Genomic DNA, 9496 nt, shown 5'->3' on the forward strand with positions numbered 1-9496 from the left:
GGTTTGTGTCGTGATTTGCAAAATTCAGACGTCGCAACAACGTGTTGACTAAGCTCAGTGCAGACACGTCGGAAGTCTCGTTCAGAATCCTACATGCATGACATGCCCGCGAAAACCTGACGAATTGTAGGGCGCCGCCAGCGGCGGAACTAAAGTATTTGTCAATGCAGAAGTATGAATCTGCCGAAATAAAAAAAAAATGCCCAAATCGAGCAAAATAGAAGCGGCGATTCCGACGAAAAATTTATTTTCTTTCAGGCCTTACTTGAAATAGTCTATTTCAATAGTTCAAGGACTTTGAACCACACTAGTAACACACACAACTGAATGTAATAGTTCATCCTCTGATGCAGAACAAAGGGTTCTGAAACAAAACAATACAGAAAAACACATGTGTGGCCTTTCTGTTCCAGACAACGACTTACATGGCAGCCTTCTATCAACACAAAGGGCATGGTTATATTGATATTTCAGATAACTCTATCTTCTTCAAATGACACATTTTTACAGCAACTTGTCAATTTATTTATCATGATCAAAGTGAAAAGACATTGCTGGTACATGGGCTAGTAAAAAAAACACTTTATTTCATTAGCACCATACAAAGCTAGCTGTTTTCTCATTAAAATATCAGAGTTAAAGATTTTAAGTACAAATATGAAGTACGGTATGAAAGTTTGACAGACGATACTAGACGTGTTTATGAAATTATTCTCCATTTTCAACTATCAAGAGATGTGAGTTCAATACGTTGCTTATCTATCTCACTGTCATAAGTGTGCTTGTCAGTCATGGTAACTTAAGCATCATCATTGAAAAAGTCAGGTCTGGTGAAACATCTATTTTCTTTGACAAAGTTGAATTGGACATAGGCAATGGACACTCTTACAAAGTTGCAGTAGTTCAAAAAGCTAAGTGTATTTGTTTGGGGTAGCAGATTTTGATGACGGTTCGATTTTCACAGTTACGTGTATTCTGATGACCACAAGAACTGGACACAAAAGTGAGCATTCTCAAAGAACGCTTCCTCATTTATTCAGCTAGCTTCAAAGCCAACTGTGCCGTTCAACTTCTAAAACTTAAAAATTGTTGAACTTGTGTAACAATCTGAGATGGTCCCAGGTTCATACAAGGGTGTAACTGTACTTTGATGTGGGCCGCCCTATCTGGTAGTAAAGAACAGGAAATTTAATGTTGGTTTGAATGTTATGTTAATTTGTTTTCTAGATGTCTCTGGTAGTTTTAACTGGATGGTGTCATCCATTTTACGATTTTGATCAATCTTGAATATTGTTTGTACTATCTTCCTGAACACTACAGTTTGCAGGAAATTCGACATTTGTTGAAATGCCACTCCAGAGCAAGGGCTAAAGTTTATTTCTGATTACTGTTGCTACATCCTTCCGAATTCTTTTACCAATTTCAAAACCATCAAAATCAAAGCCCAAGTTGAGCATCCCATGGAATCCATCTGGCACATTGTTAAGGCCTACATTCACACCAGCCTTTTTCAGTCTCTTTGCATAGAGTATTCCCTCATCCCGGAGCACATCAAACTGTGCCGTTAGGACGTAGGTGTATGGCAATCCGGAAAGATCATCTGCCAGTAAAGGTGAAAAGTACGGATGGAGGAAAACACGCATTAAACTTTCTGGAATATAATTGACATAGTCTTTGGCCTCCTCAACTGGATAATACCCACTTTCCTTAAGTTTTTCCGGCACCATGCCGTGGTGGATGTATTTCGTCATTCTGCTGTAGCTGGAAGTTTTCACCTTTCGGAGAAAGTGGCCCTGGTACATGGCATCTGTGAGATTCCGTGGGGCTTTGCCGATTGCATACCATAGCCAGTACTTGGTCATATCATATGTGTTGATCAAGCCATCGAAGGCATAATTATTCTGCTGATAAGAGGGCAGCGTGAAATCCAAGGGCTGCAAACATGGATAAATAAGTGCCTGCATTTTCAGCGGTGGTGACACCTTGTTGAATTTCATCTGTAAGGCCACTGAGGTCGCCAAGTTGCCCCCAGCACTATCTCCAACGATAGCAACTCTGTTGGCGTCAACGCCATAGTCATCAGCTTTATCAAGCAGCCACTTGGTTGCCCGGTAACACTCATCCATTGGTTCAGGAAAGGGATGTTCTGGAGCAAGATTATAGCTGCAACAAATGAAATATTGGTATTATATATTTCCTATTAGTAAATTTTGAAATGGTTTCCCTTTAATTTTCCAACAGTGTGTATGTCATGTACCTCTGTTGGTCATGCCTCTGTAGTTACTGATTCAAGGACAATTTGCATATTCTATGTAATCCTAACGATAACAGTCAGTCCATACTGTGAATTTGTCAAACTACCAGGTACTCGGGGAGTGGACTCGATTATTTGCCAGACAACTATGTTTCACAATCGTTTTCCCAAACACATCTTACTTTCTTTTCTGTGATTGTGTTTGCAAGCATTTTTTAAACACTTTTCTGAATTGGGAATATCGCATTATTATTATTATTGTATATAAATGCGACGAAGTTAGTCAAATGAATGGGCAACATGGAACTGGCATCAAATGAAACTCTCTGGAAGGTTTCAACACAGGGAGAAAAAAGGTCGTTTCTGGAAGTGAGAACCTCTTGACTGCCTGAAACACCGGTTGTGAAACATGTGGATGGCTCTGGTGATTTCAAAATAATATTGAGATAAACACTCATACGACAAGAACAAATATTTTTGCAGAACAATACATGTGCATATAAATGTATGTATGTAGGTACCATGTACAACAGACAATGGAGTAATATATGTATCATTGTATGTGATCATGTATATGTGTATATAATATCTGTCTGCCTATATGAATGTGCATTGCATTTATCTCTGCATATCAGTCTGTGGCGAAGATGTAGTTATGTGCTAAACTATCACAGACATGTATTATCACAGAGAAGTGCAACTGTTTCTAAGTATGTGAATACATGTACATTGGTATGATTGAAATGTCCATATTAATTACATGATGGATTGATATGTTACATGTAAATATACTTACTCTACAGATATAAGGACCACTTGTCCAAGAAGCCTTGCTAGGTCTGTTGTTACATCATCATAATTTTCTGTAAAGAAGAGACACCCAGTATAATCATAAGAGAAGCGTAAACATGACCGACCACTTATCAGCAATACCATATTCTATGGCCCAAACCATGGGTAACTACTTTGCAAAGACAAGGAACTCCTTCTCAGATGTCAGGAACAAGCCAATGGCATACTTCCTCTTTGGAACACATAATGCCCATCTTTGACTCAAAAAGTTTTTGATATGTTCCATAAAGGTTTCAAATGAGTTCTATGTTTGTTGTTTTTATTTCCTTTTGAGTCAATTTGCATAGACTTTCAACATCAACATTATCTCTTTGAATGTGCTATACAATACAATTGTGATTCTATTCATACCAAATAACTTTGAAGTATTTTCTTCACCAGAAAACGTTTTCAGAGTGGGCAGACTTATACAGATGGCAGATAAAGTCTCAGTCTGCAATTACTACTGATATATTAACCCTGTGAGTGTTGCAAATTTTCCCACCAAAATTGAAGTGCAACATTGTACTGATATTTCCGAATTTTTCTGTAATTTTTTTCATAATTTTTGACCAAATGGACATCACATCTCATTGGCTGTACTTCAGGCCATAAGGGTTATACAGGGTTTCTCTATAATGTAGGAAGGAAAGGGTTAATCAAATTTTTGGCAAATATCTGAAAAATTTGTCGGGAGTGTATTTCATAACCGCAACAAAAATTGACTTTGGCGCTCAGAGGGTTGAGATTCACTTCAATTGTCTACAGTAAAACATGTCTCTTTAGCTAGCATCCTTTTTAGTGAATTTAGTCTGTCAATTTGCCAATTTCAGATGCTGCTAATTGAAACTTTTCTCTATGTGTAGTCAGCAGATTTCAATTTTTACTACAGTTATGATGTCTTTTTAGCTAAATCAAAACCTGATTACAAGGACAGTCCCCACAAAACGGTTAAAAAAGTATGTATTCATTCAAAGAAATGATATCTGCTGAAACTGTCAAGTAGCCCTAATGCATTTTTGCAACATTTTGATTGTTGTGACATGGAAGTTTTGTCAATTTGATGGTATTTCTAGATTTGTGTAATTTGCATTCTGTGCACTTATATTCTATTCTACATATACCATACCACAACCAGTCTACAGGTCTGTGCTGTGTTAGTATTAATGAAAACTGATCTGAATTGACTGGTCAAAGTAAAAACATGACAACTGGAAGGATTGATTTATAGATATTTACAGACAATGTCAGTGTGAATGTGATGACGAGAAACCATCATCACTGATCTAAGAAAGTTGAACATTTCAAAATGCTTGGAAGTTGCATTACATATTGCCTTCAACTTGCACATCCTAAAAGAAAAGCAATTACAAATCCAGCCCACAAGAAGAAAAAGGTGAAACAGATACAATAATTTGATGGCTAATTTTTCTTTCTTTTACCCTTTCACCCCCATGGTTTGGGCCAAACAATTGTAATTGATGGTGAATGTGGACCTGTCCACAGGAGAATTGGGGGTGAACAGGTTATAATTTTAAGCTCCTACAGAGGTGCAGGGTCAACGTGTCCTTCCCTGAGTGCCCTGATCACCGTCTCTTAAGAAACTGTGGTTGCTGGAATTAAGACACAGAGTTCATTGCAACGGTTAATGATGATTACATGTATACATCTTACTGTACAGAGATCTACAGACCTACACTCAGTGTACTCCAGCCACCACCATGGATAAACACCACAGCTGGCATTTTCTCCACTTCCTTTTTCAAAGGTTCATAGATACGGACACTGACACCATCAAACTTGGTGTTGGTGATATTAAGGTCTGTGGTCTCTGGTCGCCCTTTCCTTGTGTATTCATGAGCCATGTCCAGAAAGTGCCTCTGGATTTTGTACTCTTCAGTTATTCCCAGATACTGCAATAGATATCCCTGAGATCAAAGAAAACAAGAATTTCCACTTTAAATATATTTACATCAATATTCAGTTTTGCTCCTCACCAACCAAAAATTTTAAACTCTACTATGTAACCCAATCTTTGAGTCTGCCAAAATTTACATCAAATCTCTTTGCTGCAATGCTGTCTTCTCTACACTGTATACATTGCAGGCAAGGGTAATTAAGTAAACAAGAAAATGAGGAGAAATTTGGTGTACGTTCCTCACTCATGTTTTGCAAATAAGGAAATGGATACTTGCATGGTTGTTATGTTCCATAAACTCCCCCCCCCCCCCCCCCCCCCCCCGGCTTTTCTAGATCTATCCACAGGATGTAAAGGATTTGATCAATAGCGTTGCCTGTGATTACGGGTTTGTTACTGCATATGTGCACTGCTGCTTAAAATGGGAACAAATTTTCGGTATTGTTGGTTATACTGTTGCCAGCTTGTAGTCTAGCTGAGCCATTATTTCTTGTTATGTCTTTTCTATAGTGTTCATCATGACATTGACCAATGACTATTGTTTTTATTGTTCTTGCATGCCTATAATCCCCAAAATGTGATCTCAATTTGCAGACAAATATTTATTTTTGCTGATTAATGAGAAAATGGCGTCATTTGCAGCCTAGCCAGTCTAGAACCCCAACTCAGTCTTTGGCCATCATCCATATGGATGAAAGCCAAAGACATTGTCTCAGGGTCTAGACTATTTGAAATCTGCCTTATTTGAGCTTTATGAAAAGTTGAAGCAAATACCCACTATTCAAGTATTATCATTTCTTGTCAGCACTGATTTGTATAATTGAAAATGTTCCTAGACAGACTTTTGTTTCATAAATCAATGCACCAGTTTCTTTAAACCAAAACACCATTTTACTTTGCAGAAATGGGTCAGTGTATATGACAAGGCACACTCCTGGGTCAAGGGTCACGACTGGTCAATGCCCCTGGAAAAGTCGCACAATAGGTCTACTGCATTTCCAACCCGAAACTCGGGTACAAACTTTCTGCATGCGATTACCATGGAGTCATACTGACGATAAACTTCTGCTCAAATTTGTTTCCTTTCGCTTCCTGTCATTATGAAGACTTACGCTGAAGCACTCTCCACACATTTCTTTCTTTTCGTTTTTTGGGACTTTGTGAAACGTTTACGGCGAAAGAACGAGCAAAAGTGCCAAAACTTTCACAGGTCTTCAGTACAGATATTTCAGAGAGCATGCGCGAAGTAGCCATGTGTGCCACATACTCGCCGTGATTATATGTCAGAATGACTGCCGGTCCTTCACAGAGACCGCTTTGTACAAGATTATGAATAATCTCTACAAGCATCGAGTAAGGCATTTGGCTTCCTGTGGTACAAATAATACTTACAGTGAACCGGACGGTCCTACCGGCGGCGTTGAAGAAAGTGACTCTCCCCGACTCCGCCATTCCGTACGGACGCGGTGTGTACAAAAAGAACGCGATCACAACCCCCAGAATGGCAAACCCTTTCAAGATTTTACCCATTTCAGCAGAGTAATACCGAGGTAGATATGTGCGGGGCTATTTGGTGACCTGAACGGTCATCGATCGACTTCTATTAAGGTTCACTGAACTTTACAGGCACGATCAGAGTGTTTCGCCAATCGGTGTCACTTCGCCCGACGCGACAGGTCTAAAGGTCACTGTCTTTCTACAAATAAACTGAAAGAGGGCGCTCGATTCATTACTTGCTTAGGGACTGGTCAGTTTCTTCGGCGGGGGTGGGGGTGGGGTGGGGGTGGGGGTCACCCTGTTTTTGACTTTGGTGATGGGGGGGGGGGTCACCATGTTTTTGAAATGTCCAATAGGGGGGTCAGTGTGTTTTTGAATCTCGACACAGGCTCATCATTGCCGAAAATGCATTGTGTCCGCCTCAAATTTCATCATTCAGTTGCATTTTTCGGCACGCCCTTCGGGCGCATAACTTTAATAATCAGACATACATTTCAGCATCCCCGACTTTAACATATCAGGCATACATATATCAGAGATATCTGTATGTTCAATATTTTTCAGCATGCTCTTCGAGCACATTACTTTAATATATCAGACATTTTTCAGCATGCCCTTCCTGTGCATGACTTTAATATACAAGACATATATATCAGAGATATCAGGATGTTTCATATTTTTCTCCGCGCCCTGCGGGTGCCATACTTAAATAAATCAGAGATATATGCCAGAGATATCTTGATGTTTGCTGAGTGAAAGTGTACCGTTATGAAATCTGCATTTTATATGATAGGCAAGACAAATTCCTGATACTTTTCTGTTCTCTCTATGAGAATTCAGTATGAGAAAGCAACACGCACAAATATTTCACAATATATATTTGATACAGTGACTTATTTTAGAGATAGATAAATGACAAGATATCTTTTGTTCTCATTGATGCAACTGTTTTCCTTTGTGTCTCAGATTTTCTGTAGAATGATGCTTTTTTATGACCAAAATAACAGTTAAAAAGGCAGTGTTTGTCATTATTAGCTGTGCTTTTATGGTTTCAATGTTACAAGAAAAGGTCATCTTAGACACTGTACACATCAGATTTGGCTAAAATGCCTCTCTATGGCTCCTCAGATTTAATTGGATGGCTGGCAAGTCTTAGCACCCATCAAAATTTTTGATTTATTACTTTTTCCTCTTTGATATTAATGATTGACATCCATTTCTGTACAACAGTTCAGGAGGGTCAGCCACTTTTTTACGTCGGCAAAAAATAATTCACCGCCCCCCTCCCCCGGCATAAGAAACTGACCAGTCCCTTAGCCGTAGATAGTTGACTGTCTATCCTAGAACAGAACACCAGGAAAAAGTAAAAGAGTTCAAATAAATCACAAAAATCGAACGAAAGCCAACGAAGGAAAGCACTTGTACAAGCAAGAAATGGGATAAACAGCAAAATCAAATGGTATGGAACCAAAATATGCAAAAAACTCTGAGCAAAAAAATGAGATTTAAGAGGAATGCCACAGTACAATAAATTACCCACCATTCTATTTGATTTTTACTGCTGAAAGTTACTTTTCTTATAATGTTTTCAAATCTGCAAATAAGAAATAATGTGGAGCATCTAATTGTTCAATAATATGTAGTAAACGTTACGATATTTCAGTGACAATTTCAAAATAACCATTAAAAACCCATAAAAGTCACATTCTGCAGGTAGTACTGATACCATACTTTTGGACAGCAAGTTATAATGAGCTGAAGGGGTCATTTGCTGAGAAAACATGTTTCTTTTGTCATTTCCATTGGGAAAAATCTATATCCTTTTGTTTCACAAAACTGGTGCAACTAGTCTCCCTGGAAATTTTACAAAAAGTCTCACTCTTCTCTCAATCAAGCATAATTTTCCAAATCATTAAAATTTGGCATTGAGAAGAATGTTTTTAAAAGTACGTTTCAAGAATTTAAAAAAAACTAGTCTAGGTATCTACACAAATGGTAGACTTCCCTGAGGAATCTCCGATGGTAAAAATCATAATGAATCATGGGATATCTCCAGTACTACTATGGCATTAGCTATATAGAAATCTTATTTTTCCTGAAGACCATGGCAAACTTGGCCTACTAGTACTAGAGACCAGTTTATCATCAAAAGGGCTGTAGTAACTTTAATTCTGAGTGAATCAATCTTGACCATAGTCTTGGCCATGCATGTAGAGAACTTTGGCGTTATTCTTGTTTTTCACAGCAATAAGGACAAATTTGGTTTTGCTTATGCCTGTTTCAAGATTGTCATTCCTATTGCATGCAAAAACATGATTTTGTTTACCTAAAATGGTCTCTGTTGAACTGTATCATGTGACTTTCATGTACTTTTGCTTGTACTTCAATATACTGTCAATTGTTATTCTCTCTTGCACTTTGTTCGATTGTAAGATATCATATATATATATTAGACCATCTTCTCTATTCACCGTGACTTGACCTTGAAGTTGAAAGGCCAGTAGCTGTAACTTTTGATGATTTTTCACAATTTTTGTATTATACATGTATATCAATTGCAAATACATTAGAATTCTAGTCTGGAAAAGAATTCACTTGCTTACAATAACAATGCAGTCTACACATGTACAGACTAAGTTGACAAGCTGAATACTGTGTATTGCAACATGCTTTCAGCTGAGCAGAACAAGGAACTGTGAAAAACACTGAAAAAAATCATCAAAGGTTATAGCTACTCTATACAGCACTAACACAGAAGCAAGTCACTTTACTTCATTCAGAGTTTGGTGGAAATATATTTCCCTTAATTATTTTTTTTCTGGAACAAAATAAACTCATCTGCCTCTGTCATGGAGATTGATTGTGTTGGCAATGTGTTGCCATGGTACAACTGCCTACTTGATGAGCTGCTCTCTACAGATTCCGAACACATCATTACTTTGGACTCAAGCATGGTGATATGTAGGTCATTTCCCCCACACTCATCATGACCTGAG

At 38.1% G+C, this 9496-nt stretch overlaps 1 protein-coding gene across 1 annotated transcript; it reads right to left on the minus strand.

Moving 5' to 3' along the window:
• Positions 1 to 564: 564 nt before the first annotated feature.
• On the minus strand, positions 565 to 6703 carry LOC139139188 (arylacetamide deacetylase-like). The gene is made up of 4 exons (XM_070707996.1): positions 6396 to 6703; positions 4779 to 5013; positions 3051 to 3117; positions 565 to 2163 (listed from the first exon to the last, which is right to left on the minus strand). The coding sequence occupies exons 1-4, from the start codon at positions 6531 to 6533 to the stop codon at positions 1368 to 1370; spliced, it is 1236 nt and encodes a 411-aa protein (XP_070564097.1). The 5' UTR covers positions 6534 to 6703; the 3' UTR covers positions 565 to 1367.
• Positions 6704 to 9496: the final 2793 nt, after the last annotated feature.

The sequence above is a fragment of the Ptychodera flava genome, chromosome 8 (assembly GCF_041260155.1).
Source record: "Ptychodera flava strain L36383 chromosome 8, AS_Pfla_20210202, whole genome shotgun sequence".
Lineage (NCBI taxonomy): Eukaryota > Metazoa > Hemichordata > Enteropneusta > Ptychoderidae > Ptychodera > Ptychodera flava.

Coding starts and splice junctions, on each gene's coding strand:
- LOC139139188 (XM_070707996.1), bottom strand. CDS start 6,533: ATGGGTAAAATCTTGAAAGGGTTTGCCATTCTGGGGGTTGTGATCGCG. Junction 3,118..4,778: donor CTGGAGTACACTGAGTGTAG/GTCTGTAGATCT, acceptor TCTTCTTTACAG/AAAATTATGATGATGTAACA. Junction 2,164..3,050: donor GTGGTCCTTATATCTGTAGA/GTAAGTATATTT, acceptor CATTTGTTGCAG/CTATAATCTTGCTCCAGAAC.